At 42.3% G+C, this 22,500-nt stretch overlaps 2 protein-coding genes across 22 annotated transcripts in view; one reads left to right on the top strand and one right to left on the bottom strand.

Annotated features, from left to right (window-relative positions):
- Nucleotides 1–18,539, bottom strand: part of LOC135110613 (uncharacterized) — a 169,109-nt gene extending 150,570 nt beyond the window's left edge. Inside the window, exons 1-2 of one of the 6 annotated variants that reach the window (XR_010273333.1) lie at nucleotides 17,749–18,086; nucleotides 4,349–4,428 (exon numbers count right to left, since the gene is read on the bottom strand). The gene's annotated coding sequence lies outside the window, so the exon portion shown is untranslated. Of the gene's footprint in view, nucleotides 1–4,348; nucleotides 4,429–17,748 lie in introns of all 6 variants that reach the window. The other 5 variants (XR_010273334.1, XR_010273332.1, XM_064023134.1 and 2 more) reach the window with 5 other exon arrangements.
- LOC135110605 (glutamate receptor ionotropic, kainate 2-like) overlaps nucleotides 9,599–22,500 on the top strand; it is a 76,208-nt gene continuing 63,306 nt past the window's right edge. For 5 of the 16 annotated variants that reach the window (XM_064023101.1, XM_064023109.1, XM_064023111.1 and 2 more), the window contains exons 1-2: nucleotides 9,600–9,912; nucleotides 11,276–11,769. In XM_064023101.1, the coding sequence (XP_063879171.1) occupies nucleotides 11,646–11,769 (124 nt within the window). In that variant the 5' untranslated portion in view covers nucleotides 9,600–9,912; nucleotides 11,276–11,645. Of the gene's footprint in view, nucleotides 9,917–11,275; nucleotides 11,770–22,500 lie in introns of all 16 variants that reach the window. The other 11 variants (XM_064023112.1, XM_064023107.1, XM_064023096.1 and 8 more) reach the window with 8 other exon arrangements.

Here is a 22,500-nt window from a genome sequence, read left to right as displayed (position 1 = left end):
ATTTTTACTTTAAATACGTGTTCTGACTAATCACAAGGCAGGAACTCTGAATAGTAACCAGTTGCTGAGAAGAGAATCAGCTGATTGACATAAGGAAACTGACACTCAGTCAACGAAACAAATCTTATGCTAATGGTAATAAATGCAGGTCAGAAGGGAGTCTCTCTCATTGTGACACACTGGAGTGACATTTTGGCGCCGCAATATTCCAAAACAGAAATATCGTCTAAATGAAGTCGATCCGGATGACACCCTGAGAGCAAAAATCCATGAATGGTGGGATCCTAGTGTGGGGGACATCATTGAACACATGAATATTTATACCAAAAATATTCCTGTTAATGCCTTGACACGATTTACATTGGTAATATGTATTCAGATCATTTATCAGAGTTTTATGTTTAATAAATATTCTCTCTCTCTCTCTCTCTCTCTCTCTCTCTCTCTCTCTCTCTCTCTCTCTCTCTCTCTCTCTCTCTCTCTCTCTCTCTCTCTCTCTCTCTCTCTCTCTCTCTCTCTCTCTCTCTCTCTCTCTCTCTCTCTCTCTCTCTCTCTCTCTCTCTCTCTCTCTCTCTCTCTCTCTCTCTCTCTCTCTCTCTCTCTCTCTCTCTCTCTCTCTCTCTCTCTCTCTCTCTCTCTCTCTCTCTCATGACACAATCATATATAGGGCTTGTAACGCTACTCTCTCTCTCTCTCTCTCTCTCTCTCTCTCTCTCTCTCTCTCTCTCTCATATGACACAATCATATATAGGGCTTGTAACGTTAATCACTTCCAAACACGTGCACGCATACACACACCCACTCACCTACACACACACACACACACACACACACACACACACACACACACACACACACACACCTTCAGTGCTACGTAGATAAGGTATTGTTGTATGAGCAAACAATTCCGTCACCATGTCCAAAGAGGCACAGAACAGCTAAACAGACATCATTTTCGGTGATGAAATACGACCCACCCTTCACAAGTGAGCTACGTCCATTCCAGGCCCAGGAAACGCAAACATGGTCATAAGATAGAATTGGGCAGTGTTTGAGTGTTTGCCTATTAGAAGTTCGAGCGATTAATTTTTTTTTCTTAGCTCCTACCCCCTACCCAAACTCACACACTCTCTCTCTCTCTCTCTCTCTCTCTCTCTCTCTCTCTCTCTCTCTCTCACCACTTTGAACTCTCTCTCTCTCTCTCTCTCTCTCTCCACTTTGAACTCTCTCTCTCTCTCTCTCTCTCTCTCTCTCTCTCTCTCTCTCTCTCTCTCTCTCTCTCTCTCTCTCTCTCTCTCTCTCTCTCTCTCTCTCTCTCTCTCTCTCTCTCTCTCTCTCTCTCTCTCTCTCTCTCTCTCTCTCTCTCTCTCTCTCTCTCTCTCTCTCTCTCTCTCTCTCTCTCTCTCTCTCTCTCTCTCTCTCTCTCTCTCTCTCTCTCTCTCTCTCTCTCTCTCTCTCTCTCTCTCTCTCTCTCTCTCTCTCTCTCTCTCTCTCTCTCTCTCTCTCTCTCTCTCTCTCTCTCTCTCTCTCTCTCTCTCTCTCTCTCTCTCTCTCTCTCTCTCTCACCACTTTGAACTCTCTCTCACCACTTTGAACTATCTTTCTACGACTTAAGCTGATTAAAAAAAAAGGACGATTAAGAAAACTCAAAAATCAAATTGGCCATTTTTGTTGGTTGGTTTAATTTAGTTCCTTTTTGAAAGTGGCGTAGTGTGTGACCTTTTCTTTTGTACATTTTCATTTCCTCAGTCGAAATAATTTAATGCAAGTAGATTACACAAAAGAAAATAAGTGTATGCGTGCGTGTATTTACCTGTTTTTCTTTTTTTTATATGCGCGTGTATGTATGTATGTATGTATGTTTTTATGTCCGTCTGTATGTTAATCAGCAAGTGTGTGGGTGAAGACAGGCGAGGGGAGATGGGATTAGAATTTTAATTAGGTGTGCGGAACATACAAAGGTGAGCTTACATAGGGAGCCTCAGTGTGACCTGTCCGTGGAGGTGAGGAGCCTTTCTGTTTGTTTGTCTGTCTGTTTGCCATTCTACCTCTCTGTCAGTCAGTCTGTCTGTCTGTCTTTATTGTTTAGTCTTGTCTATTCATCTGTGCTTCTGATGACTGAATTTTTTTTATCTATCTGTTTACTTATTTATATTTGTCTGTTTACTTACTTGCGTCAATCAAAATGTCTGAATACCTTGTTATGTTTGTCAGTCTATCTTTATGTATGTTAATTTGTTTTTCGGTGTTCTGAATGATGATGCGAATGGATCTCTCTCTCTCTCTCTCTCTCTCTCTCTCTCTCTCTCTCTCTCTCTCTCTCTCTCTCTCTCTCTCTCTGACAGAGGAAGAGTGAGAGGATGAGTATGTAAGGTACGCTGCCCTGCCCCTGTCACTGAGCTCTCCTGTCGTTCCCTGGTATCATAAACAGCTGACATCGCCTGAAGGGAGGCCAATGTCAGCCAAAGGTACAAAGTCACCTCGTGTCCTTGCCAGCGATTTAGACAAGCCTGAGAACACAATGAGGACTTAAATGGATTACGATGACGACGACTCGGAACAACTGAGTTCCCCAAACCTCGATTAGAGCTGAGAGGCTGGTAGACATTAACAAATAAATGTATCTTAGAGAGTTTAAATTAAGGTTAGGCAATGCATGATAAAGAAAAGCACATGGAGACAGGAGGCTTAGGAGGATATGCTGGTGGTGGTAGTGGTGGCGGTGGTGGTGGGAGGAGAAGAAGAATGAGAGGAGAAGATTAAGTTTGCTGTCTCTAATTGGACAGGAGAGAGAGCGAGAGTTCCAAAGCTTGACTCTTCAGTGCAGTCATGAATTTAATAGAGGCCTTAATGGCGAGCGCTGGAACGAAGCAGAAAGGAAATTGGGATATAAAGAGGAAAGAGGAATGTGAAAAGAATCACGTAGGAGGATCTTAAAGACTGAAACATAGGAAAAGCAAAAAAAAATGAGATTAAAGGAGATGGAAAAGGGGGAGAAAATACTGTAAGCGGATTATCGAGCAAACACACACACACACACACACACACACACACACAATAAAACAGGCAGAAAGGGAAGAGAAGACAATATCAGAATTAGAGCATAAAGATGGAAACTTAAATGGCAGGGAGGAAGAAAAGAATAGATTGATTTTTTCCTGGAGAGAGAGAGAGAGAGAGAGAGAGAGAGAGAGAGAGAGAGAGAGAGAGAGAGAGAGAATTAATTATCACTCTATTACACAACGTCATTCACTCCTTGAAATTCTTCCCCTCCCAACTCCCTCTTCACTTTCTTCGTCACACTTCACACGCTCAGTGACTATATATAAACCCACCTGTGTCCTGACTCCCAAGCTGACCTCTGACCGAAACTGAAGGTCATGTGAGGTCAGAATAGCAACAAACAGCCATGAATATTTCAAGACTGACCCAACACCCTCTCTCTCTCTCTCTCTCTCTCTCTCTCTCTCTCTCTCTCTCTCTCTCTCTCTCTCTCTACGTCCTTCTCCTTTCCTGCTGCAGTCCTTTTTCTCCATCTCTTCCCCGTCGTCTTTCTCTTCGTTTTTTTTTCTTTTCTCACTTTCTCCTTCCCTTCCTCCTTTACTTCCCTTTCTTCCGCCTAATTACCCTCACTACTGTCACTGTATTAGCTGTATTAGCCTTTCTAATTAATGCCACAGAAATGCAATAGCCGATTGATTTAACGGAAAAAACTTACTAGTTATAGCGAAGCCGATGGCCACTAACACTACACTGCCAGCTGCGTGTTGGTAGAACTCCGACCGTAAACTTATGATACTCGATACTTATAAACTCAAAATTAATATCAGCATTTCATAAACCTGGTAGACTTTTCTTCAGCGATAATCAAATGGGATACAGCATGTGGAGTGTCCTAGTTAGTGATCACTGGAGTGGCCGCTGCTGGCAACAATGCACTAAAGGTGTAAGCACGATCACCACGTTGAGGTAAACTCGGCTCCATGGCGCTGGAATTAGAGGTAATTTTCTTGCTTTGTTTGCTTGAAATATAGGGAGTCCACATATGGTAACACTGAGAGAGAGAGAGAGAGAGAGAGAGAGAGAGAGAGAGAGAGAGAGAGAGAGAGAGAGAGAACTGTCACGAGTGAGTGAGGTTGTGCTTCAGTTGCCTTCATCCCCTGCTGCTTGCCTCCCTCCTCTGTACAGCGTCATTTGCCCGTGCCTTTGATTTTGGCAAAAATGCAAAAAGAACAACAAAACTAAGTATATAAAAGCTCCGGCGAAAAAAAAATACAAAAGAAATTAAAATACACAGAGCATACGTACAGAAAGATGCAGAAGTAAACAACAGCGCCGTGACTTTCACCAGACACCTGAGCTTGAGACTGCCGCCACAACAGTCTCCCCCGTAATTTCCTCTCCCACCACGCCACGCGCCACATCAGCCTGGGAAAGAAAGGTGGGTGTAAGCAATGAGATTACAGAGACACGGGCGTCACTCGCAAGGCAGGTGGAGGAGACCAGTGCTGGCGAGAGATTGTTATGGACGGTAAGGTTCGATGCACATGCAGGTACAGTCAAACTAAGTCACGGCCTCTCTCGCTCCGCTCACCGTCCTGTCATATATTACATGCACTCATTGAGGAGTTAATTAGGAGTTAATTAGGTGACCGGTAGTAATGATCATTGAAAAATATGGGAAGATTCGAGAAGCATCAACAATACTTGGATACTTGACTTTAGAAGGGCATATTCTGAAGGACTAAGGAACCTCCAAGGATTTAACAATGAATGGAAGGAGTGAGATGAGGTCTGAGGAGAGGGAGTGAGATGAGGCCTGAGGAAGGGAAGTAAAGCGGAGCGGGGAAGGGAAGTTACATGGTCTGGGAAAGGGAAGTGAGGTGGTGTGAGGGCGTGGTGAGGGAGCCAGGCGAAGCTATAATGGGTGAGGTGAAAGCAGAGCAGGTATGGGTTATGGAGGGAGTGAAATGTGGGATTGCGGGAGATTAACGCTGATGAGTTCCACGAATATTTCACTGATAAATTATATATAGGTTAGAAACGAACTGTTCCATAAAGAGCGATGCAGTCGAGGAAGAGTGGCCGTAAATGGATGACTGGTTGATTAAAACACTATAAACGCATGGAAAAAAAAGTATATAGAGAGATTAAGCGTTTGGATACTTAGGAAGTAAACGAGAAAAGTTAAGAACGAACACGAGATTAAGGTACAAAGAAAGGAATATCTGATAAAAAGCGAAAAATAAAGAATTAGTCATATTATTTAAGGACACTGTTCATGGAATCCTGTAAGATAGAAGGGCAAAAAAGATTAAGAAATTACAGTGAGCTCCATCAGACACAACAATACAAAGAGGCCAGAAACGAAGCATATTGTATCAGAAGCATTAGAACTAAAAATCTTGAAATAATATTAACGTTATATTTAGCAATGATCAGATCTCACCTACAGCTTGTGTGTACATATAAGAGAAATTAAAATGCTTCCTTCCCTCACCTCGTACTGCCAAGGCGACACAAACTACTCCAACGCTGCCTTCCTGTCATTAACCTCATCTTGTTCCCTCTCCTTTTCAGCATTTTATTAGACCAACAGGGAGCGACAAGAGGGCATAATGAGGGAAGAAAGGTACCTTAAACACACACATTCTCTCCCTCTCCCTCTCCCTCTCTCTCTCTCTCTCTCCCATCCCCCAAAAAAATTTTCCTGCAAGAATAAAGAGGAAGAGCGACGCTTTTTCGTAATGTTCGTCCGTCTGGAGAAAGAATTAACCCCGCCAAGACACACACACACACACACACACACACACACACACAATACGAGCATTAAAAGACAAATTCTTCAGCAAATACGTAACATTTTAAGACTTTCCATTCATCTCTAAACATTTCTGAAGACCAGAGGAAGAAAAAAAGTTTAATCATAGTCTTCCCTCTCCCCTGCTCCTACTCCTGCTTCTCCTCCTCCTCCTCCTCCTCCTCCTCCTCCTCCTCCTCCTCCTCCTTCTCCCTCACAACGACAAACAGACAAACTTGGTCGCACATAAAGAGTGAAGTATCGCCAAAGTTTCCCTCCTACCCTTTCTTTCCTTCTTTTCTTCTCCCTCCCACCACCTTTTCTCCTCTTTCTCCTCATCCTCCTTCATCTCTTCTTCCTTCGCGGGGTACATGATGAGAAAGGAGGTCACGTGGTGCATGCCTAGGAGGAAAAAGAGAGGGGAGGAAGGCAAGTCCAGAAAAAAGAGATAAAAAGGAAAAGGGAAGGGAAGGGATGCAGGTTGAGAGAGGGAGTGTTTGGACGTATAAAACCAATGGAGTGAGAGGAATTACCGAGGAAAAGGGAAGGGAAATATGGAGAGAGAGAGAGAGAGAGAGAGAGAGAGAGAGAGAGAGAGAGAGAGAGAGATATACTTAGAAGCTGCCTTATATAGATCAACTAACATTTTTGCAGTCTCCTGATTTGCTTACGTTACGATCTTATTGTTCTTGAGAGAGAGAGAGAGAGAGAGAGAGAGAGAGAGAGAGAGAGAGAGAGAGAGAGAGAGAGAGTCAGCCAGCCATGAAACAGCAACAAGCACTGCACACCGTTAATTTCACAAGGAGGCAGATCGAGCATCGAGAGGCGGCAGTGTCAACAAGCTTTACAGAATGGAACCTAAACATGGGAGGTGATCATCACGGAACCATAACAGCAGAGACGACCACTCCGGCAAACACACCGCGCTCTATGACCTCTTACGTTATATTAATGAGCTCACCTACCGTTTTTCCAGCCCGGCAGATGAGGCGCCTGAAGCTCTTTATTGCCAGGTAAATAACGGGGTGCACAGGTAAAGAGTATGAGGGAATGGGATGCTAGGTATGTGTGTGTGTGTGTGTGTGTGTGTGTGTGTGTGTGTGTCGATTTATGTTTCAGTTAAATAGCATCGTAAACCTAAGTCAACGTATAAAAAATGTTAAAAAGAGAGATTATGTTTTAAATTTTACAGATTCAGGGTGTAATTCCAAATGGGATGATGCACAGCTCGAAATTGCCAACAAAGCTCTCCTTCCCCAACGAGCAATACTCCCAGTGCTGAATCACAATATATAAATCTGGTGATCAACATAAACTAATGATAAAATGTTTCACAACCGTAAGCTGCATTTTCATAATATTCCAGTTCTGATTCCACTTTTTTTTTTTCCCCAGTGGATTTTTAGCAATTCCCAAAGTCTGTGATGACAAATTTTCCATAAATATCTCACTTTTCTGCTCTAATGAAAATATGTCTGCAAACATTATAACTGCGCCAACCAAATTACGCCTACATATTTTAGACAAGTCTCTCTCTCTCTCTCTCTCTCTCTCTCTCTCTCTCTCTCTCTCTCTCTCTCTCTCTCTCTCTCTCTTACCCACACCCACCCACCCACCCAAACACACACACACTATGAGAAAAGTACGAAATTAGGTAGAGAGAAGATTGAGTTGCTGAAGTCGTGTTATTGATTTTCATATTGGCGTTGGAAAGGAAATAACTAAAATGTATAAAAAAAAATTATAAAGAAATGCGAGTAGGTGTGGCGCTTGTCTGCGAGTGACTGCCTTACAGACCTCAAGATATGTTCTTAATGTGAAAAATGAAGGAAAAAACGTTAATGAGGTACGCTGAGCTGTGAAAGACGACGACCACTGGAAGGTGTCAACAGTAGTATTACTGGCTGACAGCGGCGCCGCCATCACACATGATACTCGCGCACAAATACGAGTCTGTGCATACCGCAGTGGTCTTGATTTTCTATTTATTCGTCAAGAAATATGGTCCAGGTCGCAAACATTAGAAAAAACTCACTAAATATATTTTTCCCAAAGAAGATAATTATGGGGAGTAATTAATTATTAGAGGTGTTGATAGTCCTCTGTTGAGTGGAAGTAAGAAGTCAGAAAGCCAAAATCAAGCAGAGAGTTTCAAAGTTTATCATTTAAAAAATTGCAGTGAAGAATAATAAACTCAGAATAGTCAAGCGGACAGCATAAGAGTGAGGAGGGGCGCCGCACTGCACACTGGTGTTTGTGCACGAGGGTGAAGGACCAACTCGCACACTGCAGCACCGCCGCAGACAAGACATCACAATGACGACTCCCCGGCAGCCTCTCACCGCCAGCCCTCATCCCCACCACTAATCTTCACCCTCAATCACTACTTATTACGTTCTATCACCATCTATTTGGCGAAACGTTATTAGCATACTGGTAATTACCATATTGATAGAATAGGAATACGAGTGACAATACTAGCGCCATTTGCAGAAACAGCAGAAACACCAGCAGCAGCAGCAGCAGCACGTAGTAGTACAAAAGTAGTAGCACCAGTGGCACAGATAATGTCAGTAATAATATTTATCATTATTATTATTATTATTATTATTATTATTATTTTCATTAACAGTGCGTGTGTGTGTGTGTGTGTGTGTGTGTGTGTGTGTGTGTGTGTGTGTGTGTGTGCGCGCGCGTGCGTGCAGCTGGACACACTATTGTGTGCTCTTACATGTCCACTAACGAATGAGTTAATTATACATATACGAGTATCAGAGCTCTCCATTTCTCCCCCCCTCCCCGTCTCTCTCTCTCTCTCTCTCTCTCTCTCTCTCTCTCTCTCTCTCTCTCTCTCTCTCTCTCTCTCTCTCTCTCTCTCTCTCTCTCTCTCTCTCTCTCTCTCTCTCTCTCTCTCTCTCTCTCTCTCTCTCTCTCTCTCTCTCTCTCTCTCTCTCTCTCTCTCTCTCTCTCTCTCTCTCTCTCTCTCTCTCTCTCTCTCTCTCTCTCTCTCTCTCTCTCTCTCTCTCTCTCTCTCTCTCTCTCTCTCTCTCTCTCTCTCTCTCTCTCTCTCTCTCTCTCATGACCCTTGAGGCGCAGCAGTGAGGTGGAGGGGTGGAAAGACGAGGTAGGCTCCGTCAATAACATACCTCGAGGAAGGAAAGAATAACACAGTAAAGAGAGAAAGCCTGACGAAAGCGAGGAACGCCTCGGGTTTTTCGGAGAAACTTTTTTTTAATTTAGGTTCAGGCAATAAAAAAAAGTATAAGACTGAAATAAAGGTACAAAATACATACATATTCACATACCGAGGGGAGAGAGAGAGAGAGAGAGAGAGAGAGAGAGAGAGAGAGGAAGTATTATAAGTGCGGGTCGGTTAGAATGGAGAAATACACCTGACACAGCAAAAGACGAGAAAGTGGGCAGTGAAAAACCACAGATAATGTAAACGAAAAGGATGTGTATAATAAGGCATGACCGGAGAGAGCAATAAAGAAAATGAGAAAAGATTATATACGTGAAGTCCACAATTATGCAAATGAGAGAGAGAGAGAGAGAGAGAGAGAGAGAGAGAGAGAGAGAGAGAGAGAGAGAGAGAGAGAGAGAGAGAGAGACAGACTAAGACTAACAAAATCTGGCGTTTCTCACTGTAGACTTTTCATGCTTCTTCGCTAAATCAATATACGGAGACCTTTAGTTCATTATCTCTACAAATACTTCCTAATAATAATACCCAATCCTAATTAACAGCACGGAGAAAGGGATTAATTACTGGCGAGGAAAATATATAAGAGAAATGGAGGACGCACTTAGCCGCCGGAGGGGATGAGAGAATGGGACGTAGGCGTGGAGACCAGGAGCGAGGCGGGCGAGCAGCACTAGCGGGTGAGGAGAGAGAAGCATGCTCAGCCTCAGTAGTCTGGCGGCAGTCGTATGGGGAGGTTGCGTAGCGTCTCCTCCAGCGGGTTCTAGTGCCGTGCCTCCCTTTCTTCCCTCTGCACAAACTACTTTAATTTCCACAGTCAAATCGCTACTCCAGAAAAGAGTACCGTGTTGGGAAAATGTAAGCGGGAACACAGATACGCGGAAACTTCGACTGAAACTAAATTTTGTGTGTGAGTGAGTAATGCAGCATCGTATTTGAAGATGTTTTGATGTGACGCAAGTGAAGTGATGTGACGCAAGTGTGTGTATATTTAAATAACGTGGGAGATTTTAACTAAACTAGCTAAAGACTGATTTTATATTTAACGACCATATATCTTTTGAGAGAGAGAAAGAGAGAAAGAGAGAGAGAGAGAGAGAGAGAGAGAGAGAGAGAGAGAGAGAGAGAGAGAGAGAGAGAGAGAGAGAGAGAGTGTGTGTGTGTGTGTGTGGGGGTGAGCGCCAAATTGACATGCAGAAACAGAAAAACACCTAGAAAGACAGACAGGGAGACACAGACTAAAAGACACCCAAAGACAGAAAAACATTAAAAAACAGACACAAATATAGAGATTCACACCGACAAATGGACAGGCACCTCACTCACACTGGCTCTAGCCACACGCAAATTGAGAGAGAGAGAGAGAGAGAGAGAGAGAGAGAGAGAGAGAGAGAGAATCAACAAGTGTTCGATTCCTTTTTATTTTTTTTTCACCTCGCGACACTGGACAATGTGAAAACTCCCTTAATGGTGGCGATAGCTCAAGGTGCTCCAGCCAGGAAAACACAAACCCCCCGGACGCGGAATAGACAAACAGAAACTAAAGAAGTAAAGTGTCTGGGAGCGTCATCGTCCTTTAAAGCTTCGGTGGGACTCGGAACACCTGGCATGAATGAAAACGTGAAATTCCGCGGAGTCTGACGTTAATTCCCAGGGCAGAGAAGGGAGGGGAAAAGAGGAGGAGGAGGAGCAGGAGAAAGAGGAGTGGTGATGCGCTCTCTCTCTCTCTCTCTCTCTCTCTCTCTCTCTCTCTCTCTCTCTCTCTCTACTACAGCATTATTTCACTATTTCAATCTACTACAGCATTATTTCACTATTTCAAGAACGTAAAGTGAAGAAAATAGTGTAAAACTTGAAATTAAATAGATAAAACCACAGAAACGTATGAATGAACGAATAGATATGAACTGCGGACTTGCTAGCAGACAAAAATAACCCAGATTGACTTTAAAGACGTACGGTTAGGGGAAAATAGTGGCATACCTCAGAAATACAGCTGGCCGAGGAAAATTCATGAGGAAAATATAGAGGGAAAATTTAGTCAGCAACGTGCGTCAATAGAATTACGGTGAAAATAAACTTCTTAGTTGGGTTTTGTTCATGTGATTAGCTCCTGCCTCGTCCCCGTTATGTGGACACAAGAGTAATTCTATGATATATAGTGATAGTACCGTTGTGTGTGACGACAGACTGACTCTCTCTCTCTCTCTCTCTCTCTCTCTCTCTCTCTCTCTCTCTCTCTCTCTCTCTCTCTCTCTCTCTCTCTCTCTCAGGATAAATGAAAAATTATAATGACTGTGGGTGTAAAACAATCAAGAAAGAAGGCTGATATGAATTAGATGAAGTTTGACGCATTAAATTCCTTTTTTGAAGTGCTCATCTCCCTGATTGCAAACTTCCTCCAGGACCTTCTTGTTAACCAGTGAATTTCGACCTACATCCGACGCAACAATTGGGACGCTGGTAATACAAATAAAAATGAGATAATAAATATATCCTCTATCTTTTTACTGTTTATGGAGAATATAACCTCATCCACCTTCCTGCAACAAAGAAAAAGGAGGGTTCCCTGGAGCATCCTATATACTCTTGCTCTACTGTAACCTGACGTAACCTGGGAAGCCTCGAGAGTTACCTGGAAGCATGGAGGGTCTCTTTTCTGGACCTCGCACGCTCATGTGGTCAGCTCTCCTGCTCGCTTTAGCTGCACAACTGTTTTTCCTACTGCTACCTGGAGCCACAGCGCTGCCACCAGTTATAAGAATCGGTGAGTACACAATCCTGACTCTGTAGTGGAATCTTAAAGACAAATCAAGCTACTTCTGATCTTTTTCATTTATAGTTATGGGGCAGTAGATTCTAGTCACACATTATTATTATAAGTAAACTAAAATTAAATGGTATAAAACAAGTACACTAAAATAAAATAGTATAAAACAGAAAGAAGTAAAGAAGTAAATCATAATACACAGCACCATACAAGGCCAGTACTGTTGTTGTTGTTATGATTTTGTTCACTTTGCATTATTCAAATGAATGTGCATATTTAAAGACTCGTAATAAAAAAGCTTTCACATATGGTTCTACTGATGTACTTAGATCATTCATTGTTTTCCAGCACGTAATGTCATCTGGATAGGATTTGCCACGTGATTAAACCAACGTATACTTTCCGTAACTTGAAAAAAACACTGTAATAACAAAAAGTCCATGGGCGACACACACACACACACACACACACACAAGAGAGTGTGCAGAAAAGGGCGTGCAGGGTCATCCTTGGCCCTGCATACACCACCTATGAGGAAGCCCTGACCACCCTGAGTCTGTCCAGAATATCCACCAGGCACCGAGAGGCTCTGGAGAAGTTTGGGAAGGGACTACTGCATCATCCGCGTCTCAGAGACATGCTGCCGCCCGACGCGCCTCGCCCTGTCCGTGCCACCAGACACCACAACAAAATAACGCCCCTGAAGGCGCCGCGCACGGACCGGTACAGACTCAGTGCGATTCCCACCATGGTGCGAGCCATCAATCATTAGTATTTCCCTCCTAGATTAGTCTTACCGTTAGGATTAATGTTAAGTTTTTCCCCATCCCCTATGTACATTTTCAGTTTGTCAACTGCCTAAATAATAAACCGTTTATTATTATTATTATTATTATTAAGGCACGAATGTTCACTTGTCACCGGCGTCCAGACCATTACAAGTGTAAAGCCCAACAAGTGGCAGGGCAGCGGAGGGGCGGCGCGTGGACGGGAAGGGAGTGTGTGGACCAGGAACAGAACAATGCGTCAGTGAGATACAGAAAAGTGACAGTACAAAAACAATAATACAATAAAAAAAGAACATGAAATAAAAAAGCAAGGGAAAAAAGATAAAAGTATGCAAAATGGCTGAAGTAAAAATGGAAAGAGTTTTCTGTATTGCAGAGGGGAGGTGGCTGGCGTGTGCATATTGTAGCTTGCTGGCCAAAGATATTGAAAAGCGCATCACTTTATACCTTAACTCTTTCACTGGTATTTGGTACATCTTGCCTTAATTGCTAACCACTCTGGGACATCTTTTCTTTTGTTCCACAGCCACCTCCAAACACTGTACTGGCTAGAAATTGCTAAATCTATTATATCAACTTTCTTGTACGTGTTTATAAAGATTCGATACATTACTTATAGTGTTGTGAATTGTCCCGTAGTGCAGTAAAAAGGGATAAGCAAAGAACAGGAAGATATTGTTTTAGGTGATGTTTACACTATACTATTCCTGCTTTCCTTCCAATCCTGCCTGTTGCAAGGTGACAACTCGTCAGCCTACGCGCTTCACTCATTCACTGCCAGATGGACAGATGGATAGAGAACACAACAGGGAGGGGGACACACCAGTCTGTCTCCATCAAGGGCAGAAGTCGTACCCAGGACCTCTTGGATGTGAAACGAGCGTGCTTGTCCCTAAACTACCTGGCGCCTGATAGTAATAATGGTAATAAGGATACTATTACTACCACTACTACTACTACTACTACTGACAATAAGAGATAACAGAAATAATGATATTAATGTCAGAATATTGAGCTCTCCCTTCGTCAACCAGATAAATTGTCAGTAAAATTGGAGAAAAGGAAAGCTCTTGTGTGACGAGAAAGACGCAGAGCAAGATGAAGAGCAGGAGGAGGGAGAGGAAGTGTACAAAGACAAGCTAGAAACAAGAGTGTAAGGAAGACAGTTGGGATTAGGACAAAGGAAAGACAGAGGGTAGAGAAAGAAGACGAATGGTGGTGGAAGTGGCGATGATGATGATGGTAGAGGAGGAGGAGGAGGTGGTGGTGGTGGTGGTGGTTTCGGTGAAGGAAAAGAAACAAGAAAATGCAGCGACATGAGAGAGAGAGAGAGAGAGAGAGAGAGAGAGAGAGAGAGAGAGAGAGAGAGAGAGAGAGAGAGAGAGAGAGAGGCAAGCACTTAGTTTAAGTAAACATATAACAAAACACAATGCATTTATGAAAAACACAATTACATAAGAGAGAAAAATTTAAATGTATGAAAAGAATAAAAAAAAACAGGAAAACTAACAAAGTCTTACAAGGACAAAGTGAAAATGTGACACAAAGAACGAAAAGTGGAGGAAAAGAAAAAGAGAGATAAGGTCAAGATAAAAGAAATGAGAGAGAGAGAGAGAGAGAGAGAGAGAGAGAGAGAGAGAGAGAGAGAGAGAGAGAGAGAGAGAGAGAGAGAGAGAGAGAATGTTTGTGTTTCTGTGTGTGTGTGTGTGTGTGTGTGTGTGTGTGTGTGTGTGTGTGTGTGTGTGTGTGTGTGTGTGTGTGTGTGTGTGCCATCGCCCTCATTCGATCTCGTTCCATGGCTTTCCGCCAAGACCTGGAGGGTTGTTGGAGCTGTGGTAGTTGGAAAGAGAGGAAGAAGAGCCGTCCTGTGGAGCTGCTTTTCCCTCTGCAGGAGAAGGAAGAGGCGGAAGAGGAAGAGGTGAAGGGAGAAGAGGAAGCGGAAAAGGAGCAGCAGGAAGGGAAAGTTGAATTGCTCTTAATATTTTTAAACTTTTTTTTTTTTAACTACGTACATCCCCTGTGTGTCGTACATAAATTATAAAAGGTTTCTCTCTCTCTCTCTCTCTCTCTCTCTCTCTCTCTCTCTCTCTCTCTCTCTCTCTCTCTCTCTCTCTCTCTCTCTCTCTCTCTCTGATGGCCGGCACATAGAAAAATACGGAATGGATCATGGCTGAAATGGTTAAGCTTAGTGGATGTCTTCAAATACTAACAAAAATAGATCGTAAAGAACTGGGAGAAGTTTAGGACAAGGAAAATAAAACCAAACAGGAAATTAAACAAAGGTAGAAAAAAACAGGAACACAGGAACGCCAAGCAGGAAGAGAGAGAACGCCATGCATGCTGGAAACAACAGATTTGGCAAGTGGAAAGACGCCTATTCTCCCTCCTCTGCTTCCGGTGAACCAAACGAGAGAAAAAAAAAACTGATAGTTGGCTGGTGAGATCTGATAGGAAGAAAAGGAAGATTCTGCAAGACGCATTTGGTTAGAAACTGTAGTAATAAACAATATACAACGCAAAAGTCTTAAATTACAAAGGAAAGAAATATGTAGGCACAGATATTAATGTTTTCGTGCTTGTGTGATCAGTATCAAGTTAATGTTGATAGCATTCCATCCCGCCAAACATTTTACGTGTTGAGGCAAGAAATGATGAAACAAATTAAAAGTTTTCATGTTAAACATTACATGCATCGCTAACCAATTTTTTTGTTTGTTTTTGTTTAGTCGCAAACATCATTTGATACTTTAAATAATTTTGTGAATATCGTCTTTTTGATTGGCACGCATGCATTGTCAAGCGTTATGTTCGCTTAAATTGGATAAGACTGAGCGCTGCCATTACATTCCATCAAAATAAAAAGACTCGTATCATGTCTCCAGGTGATCTCTTCTGACTCGTAAATAATGCTCCTTCTTAAAAAAACATCATGGACATAACAAGCAGGCAGCCTTACACGCGGCAGTCCTTGCATTAAACATCCCTACCTAGTATATCCACCTATCCCTATCTTCTTTTAAAGTCCCCAATTGGCTTGGCACTAACAGCCTAATTACTGAGTCTATTCCAGTTGTCTACCACTGTATTCAAGGACAAACACCTTCCTATCTCTCTCTCTTTTCTTTAATCTAACTTTATTAAGCTTGAACCCATTGCTTCTAGTCCTATCCTGACTAACAGTCCTGGGGGATTCCCTTTCATCTCACCCTTGCTACTTAAATACTTCTTCCAGATTCCCTCTTAACCTACGCTTCTCTCTAATAATGTAAATTCAAAAGCTTAATCTCTCGAGGAAAAATATCTCCATTACCTTGTCCCTTTTCAGTCATATTTCTCTTTACTAACAGACGTAAATCCTTCTGTAATTCGGGGACCAGAACTGCACACCATAGGCTAGATGAAGTCTGACCAACGCCAAATGTAATCATAGTATTACCTCGGGGCTTACTTTCATCGCTCCTAAAGATAAACCCAATTACACAGTTAATTCTATTCAAGACCTCTATGCAACACACACATGCAGAACGTTCAAGTAAATTGTACATGTCAGTTTTTCATGGTGATAATAATAGTATGATTAGGATTCTAGTGATAGTGATGTAGGACCAAGCGGAGGGAGGGAGGGAGGGAGGGAGGGAGGGAGGGAGGGAAGGAGGGAGAAGAGAAGGAGGAGGAGGACTAAGTGAAAAACCACACAAAAGACTTTTACAGACGATAAGGAAATGTAAAAAAGAAAAATGGAGAATGGAGGGAGAGAGAGAGAGAGAGAGAGAGAGAGAGAGAGAGAGAGAGAGAGAGAGAGAGAACCTTTCTACATCAGCTTCGTGTCAGACTTGAGGATGGAAACACAGGAGGAGGGAAGTTTAGGAAGAGAAAAATACGTAGATCTGGAATGAGACAAGGAAGGAGAAAAAGAAATCGAGATTATAAAGAACCACAGTAAGTAAATTTATGTATGTTTGCACAGCTTATCTCCTTTTCACCCTCCTCTTCTTCCTCCTCTTGTAGCCTCCCTTACCCCACCCCTCCTCCCTTTCCTTCTAATGTTCACACTTTTACTGTCCTCTCACGTCTTCCTTAAACAAATATAATGCTCAGTTTGTATTACTTTTCCTCCCTACTTCCCCTCCCTTTCTACCTTTAAATTTTTCCTTTCCCTAAATAGCACAACAAGGATAGAATAAAAGGAGGAGAAGGAGAAGAAAGCAAAGGAACATTGAACTAAATTTAAAGACCATACGTAATATAAACCTGGAATATTATAAGGAAAACATCAATAAATCACACACACACACACACACACACACACACACACACACACACACACACACACACACAGTCAGAATATTTCAGTGGTTCTTGTTCAGTATTTTCTACCTTAGGGATACTCAAGGATGATCAAAGTTTTCCGGCACACTCAAAATCATCTGTGTGGTTGGCAAGGAAGTGGACAAACCTGCAGCAATAGTGGAGGAGAGACGGAGGAAAAGAGAAGAGAGAAGAGGAAAGAAGAGAAGAAAGAAGAGGGAAGATGGGAGAGGAAGAAGGATACAAGGGAGGGGACCAGGTGGCTGTCCTCCAGTCAATCACAAAGAAGACACGAGGAGGAGGAAGAGGAGGAACAGAAGAGGAAGGATACAGAAGGAATAAAGGAAGGACGACGACTAGCAAAAAGAGGAAGAGGAGGAGGGAAGAGTAATGAACCTTGGTTAGTGTATGTGTGTGTGTGTGTGTGTGTGTGTGTGTGTGTGTGTGTGTGTGTGTGTGTTATGCAGGCATCCTTATTGATACCAAAAAGGAAAAGGAAAGGAAAGGAAAATATGGAACGAGAGTTGAGGCAAACAGAATTAAAAATACACTTATATAAATCAAAATACAACATACACGTGAAAATCTCTTTATACACACACACACACACACATACACACACACACACACACATACATACACACACACACTTGTCTGCTGATGTCACTCATTACTAAAAATAACGCGCCTGGCTTGAGTTAACCCGTGACTTTACTGCGCCATCTTTGGAAAAATAGTTACGTAATAATTTACCTCAGCCTTCCTGTGTGATTCTCAGTCCGTCTTTGCATACATTATAGAAAATGAAAACAACACATTCAGAATACAGTGATTCCGTTATTGAAATCTGCAAGAAAACAAACAGAAGCACTACCAATACCTTGCCTCTGATGTCGCCCAGTGGCCGCCACGGGGAGAAGCAGGCTGGGATGCCGCGACTCTCCTGTGACTGAGTCAACTCCAGCTCCTAGTTGGCTATTCACTAAAAAGTTTGCACCACTGCGTTGTAGAGTAAACGGTCACTACATTTAATACTGATATGGGTGAATAATCAAGAGGATGGAGGACCCGCACGTTAACACACTGACAGCGAGGGTCAGTGTGCAGGAACCGAGGGAGCACTGACGCTTCATCACTTACGCGGCTCGTGCTCGAGGGTCACTGCTTCGAGTCTGGAGCAAACCAATTTGGGAATGAAAATCCATACATTATTTTAGGAAATACCCACATAATTTTCGTCGTGTGCAGAATATAAAGCAAGGAAGAGGAGTACCATAAGGCGTCTGATACAAATGCGAAAAATGTATTTGGACTCCGCTCAAGCGGCGCTGACTCGAAGCAGTGTTGAACTGTTACGCTGCCAGACTCAACGGCGTGCGAATATTTTGTTCCTAAGAAGTATAGAGGATCTTTCCGGTTAGTAAATTATGCACTCAAAACGTGTCCAAACAATGAATTACGTAGGAATGACCTGTCACTCAGTCATTCCTCAAGATGCATTGCATCATCTGCATCTGGTCACTTATGTGGCTCGAGTGCTTCAATTCCTTAACGAGATGAGTGAAAAGAAACGAAAAAATAAAAATCAACAAACTTTAACAAGTGAACAGCTTTCCCAAACACTGACTGACTACCAACGACGCGCCTCACCAACACTTAACATTCGACATTTATAGCGATGCTTTCAAACACCTTCAGGGTCTCATTAGGTTATATATATATATATATATATATATATATATATATATATATATATATATATATATATATATATATATATATATATATATATATATATATATATGTGTGTGTGTGTGTGTGTAATCCTGCTGTTTCTGTTTTTGCTTCCCCTGTTTGCTTTCCTTCGCCTTTCATTTTACGCACACTTTTCCCAGCTGCCTTCCTTCCCTTTTTCAGTCCAGTGCCTTTACACCACATTCATCCGCGCCATTCTGTATTTCCTCACTGCCCCGCCATACTCCTTGTCCGGTCTTTTTCATTTTTATTCCATTTTCAACGTTTTTGCTTTTATATTTTTCACCACCGTGTCTTCCCTTTCATTAGTAACTGGTCCTCTTACACCACGGCGCTGATAACATGCCGGTGACAAATTGAGGAAAATTTGAGGAGCTAGTTAGAATCATCATGACTTTCCGCCCCTGAAGAGACACTGCCGGCTGAGGGTGAATTGGGAACTGCCGGAATGGGAAAGGAAGGGATCAGCAATCTGGCAGGGTCTGGCGGAGTACGTAAAGAGAGGGTCGGATTAACTGGAGGCAACGGGAGGGAGCTTTAGCAGGGATGAATGGCAGAGAATGGGATGATGACCCGGAAGAGATAAGAGAGAGAGAGAGAGAGAGAGAGAGAGAGAGAGAGAGAGAGAGAGAGAGAGAGAGAGAGAGAAAAACGTAAAGATAGGAAATCGAATAGGGAATTAATGAGCGCACTCACTCCTCCTCCCACCTCCGCCACACACACACACACACACACGCACTTTCTGATACAATTTCCTTATTCCTTCTTCTCTCTCTCTCTCTCTCTCTCTCTCTCTCTCTCTCTCTCTCTCTCTCTCTCTCTCTCTGACTTTTTTTTCCACTTTTATTATTTGTTCCTTCCATTTTTGCACGCTACTAAAAAGTGTTCTTGGTCGTGCGAGTGTGATGCTCGTTGCCATCTGACTGTTTCCCTGCACACTGTCCCTTACGAGAGACAAATATAAAAAGTTATGAATTCCCTAGTGCTGAACAGAGACAGATAGATAGACTGTTTGATAGACTAACAGATCCATAAGTGGATAGATAAACAAATAGATAGACCAATAGTGGACTGACATGAATTTGGTTATGGATAAAGACAGACAGGAAAGTTGTAATTGGTTGTTGTGGACTAATTTGCTCAAAGACAACATATATAGCGGGGATTCGTTGAATGTCTCTGTTCCCGGAGGCAATTCATAGCCTGACTTGGGGGAAAAAAATAGATTATGTTGCCGTTTCTGTTCGTTGCTCCCTCATCAGAAACTTTCCTTCCCGATTGAATTGAATTTTTGTCATAATGCTCGTAAACAGGCATTTTTCTTTTCTTACTTCTGTCAATGATGGATGTGTTATGCATGGTAAGGGCATTTCTCACCCTTCCTCGAATTTCCAACACGTGATTTTCTACACTCACACTGCTATTGTGTTCAGAAGAGAATATCGTTGTTCCTTCGTCCTTTTACTAGTGAACCGTCGAATATTCACCCACTGTTACCCAAACAAGTATAAGAGAAGAGCATCAGCATGCCTTAGAAACTAGATAACTTTCCCTCCTCTCCAAACTCTTCTACAACTGACGACAGTCCATAAAATTTTACTTTTTTCATCCCGAGCTTAGTGTCTTTTTATAAAGAAGCCTTTGTTTGAGTATATAAAAGTGCATAGCAGGGGATCCTTGAGCAAAAGTGTGGAGAGGATGTGGAAAAAAAAAAAGAAGACTAGAGAGGGGATGGAGAAGAGAGAGAGAGAGAGAGAGAGAGAGAGAGAGAGAGAGAGAGAGAGAGAGAGAGAGAGAGAGAGAATCAATATCTATAATCTAATTCACTTAGAGAATGTGATCCCGTTAGTCTCACGTTTTCTTGTTTCCGGAGGGTCAGAAAACGCGGCACACTTGCCCTTGTCATTTTTATCTCACCTTTTTCTTTCCCTTGAGTTTTAGAGAGTGAAGAGATAGGGAAGAGAGGGAGAGGGAGGGATGAGGAAGGAAGAAGGGAGTGGGTGGAAGTGTGAAAGGAAAGAAGAGGAAAGATATAAGTGGGAATGAAAAGGATAAGAGCAAAGAGGATGGGAGAAGGAAAGAAGAGTGAGGGAAGAGGAAGAGAGGACTTATGGGATGGAGGCTCACACACTCTAGTTGGATATAGGAAGCTTATTTTGCAATCTTATTTTCTCGTCCAGAGAGAGAGAGAGAGAGAGAGAGAGAGAGAGAGAGAGAGAGAGAGAGAGAGAGAGATTGTTTTCTTTCTTTTTCGTATACGCTCTCCACATTTATCTTTTCTTTCGCCAGTCAGTTTATCCCATAAAGGACAAACTCGCGAAAATGTCAAATCCCCCCGAGTTGCACATTCGCCTCTCGCTCAATATGGCTCTTGGAGACGCCCTAACTTTTCCTTTAGAGCTGAAATTACCTTCGTCAGGCACTGTACCAAATCAGCAGGAGCAATATGATTCAATGGCTTTAAATTTCATTCACGTCCTTTTTTCACATATCTTTCATTCACTGGCGTTATTGAGGTGGGTAACTTATCATCCGCATCCAGGTGAAGACGTACGAAATGCAGAGTTCCATTTGATGAAGCCATTGGACAGAGAGGAAGGCAAGGAGGGGTGCGGCGAGCGATGATGTGACAGGACGGACAAACAGAAACAGGTAGAGAATTCCAGAAATTACCAATGAAAGGGATGGAAAAATTATGATACTGGTTAAAGTTTGCATTCGTGAGATGGACGGGAAAGATGTGAAGGTAAGTAAAAAATCTTGTGCAGCGAGACCGCTAGAGGGTAGACGGCATGCAGTAAGCAAGTCCAGAAGGAAAGAAACTATACTGAAATAATGGTAGACGTAAACTAGTGGTCGGTGGTCATCTGATCACTGGCTTAACTCACGACTCAAAAAACATTCACTACATTCTTACGTTGACTATTTAGTCACCGTCTCCCCTACATCCACTATAGGTTTAGATTATATATATATATATATATATATATATATATATATATATATATATATATATATATATATATATATATATATATATATATATATATATATATATATATTCTTTCTTCATAAATCACTATTACGATCAACCTCGGACATTCCGAACCACCATTCTTTTGGTTAGTAGCCAAACGCCCAGTCTGATTGTGACACACGAGACATATACGGCTATAGAAGACATGACTCCTCCGTGTGTGTCTTAATTTACAATTAAAACGAATCGGCTCAACCCACACCACTGAACCATCCTGTTGTCTTACACTAACAAAATTCATAATTTGTCTGTCAGTAACATTGCTTTCAGCTTTTGTATATATTCTTCCATATATTTACAGACATTTATGTATATCAATGTTTACAATTGATACAAAATTACAAAATGATCCATTGATGAAGTGACAACCTGAACAATGGTTCTCTTTTAGCACGAAGCAAGTTACGGTGAAGGGTTTGCACAGTGTATGATTTTAAACGAAACTCACTTGACGGTGTGAAGACACTTCGTATATAGGATGTACGTATGCAGCATGAAAATTACATAGATCAGATGCAGAAAAAAAGAAAAACTTTCCTTCGCTCCTCCCTTCTCTGTAACCTGTCCTCCATTCTTAGCACGTCAACACATTTGAATAACTCTCCTCAGACTCCCTCCTTCTCCGCTCCCTAATCCACTCTTTCTTCTCATTCTACACACATCCCGCCTCTTTTTCTCCTCTTTCTCCACCACCACCACCACCACCACCACCAGCACCTCCTCCTCCTCCTCTTCCCTTTCATGTATAGTTCACAATAGGAAAAACAAACAAACGTATGAAACGTAAATGAGCCTTCCAGCCATGTATGTACATCGCCAGAGAGAGAGAGAGAGAGAGAG

The sequence above is a fragment of the Scylla paramamosain genome, chromosome 20 (assembly GCF_035594125.1).
Source record: "Scylla paramamosain isolate STU-SP2022 chromosome 20, ASM3559412v1, whole genome shotgun sequence".
Lineage (NCBI taxonomy): Eukaryota > Metazoa > Arthropoda > Malacostraca > Decapoda > Portunidae > Scylla > Scylla paramamosain.
This window is presented reverse-complemented; position numbering and strand designations above follow the sequence as displayed.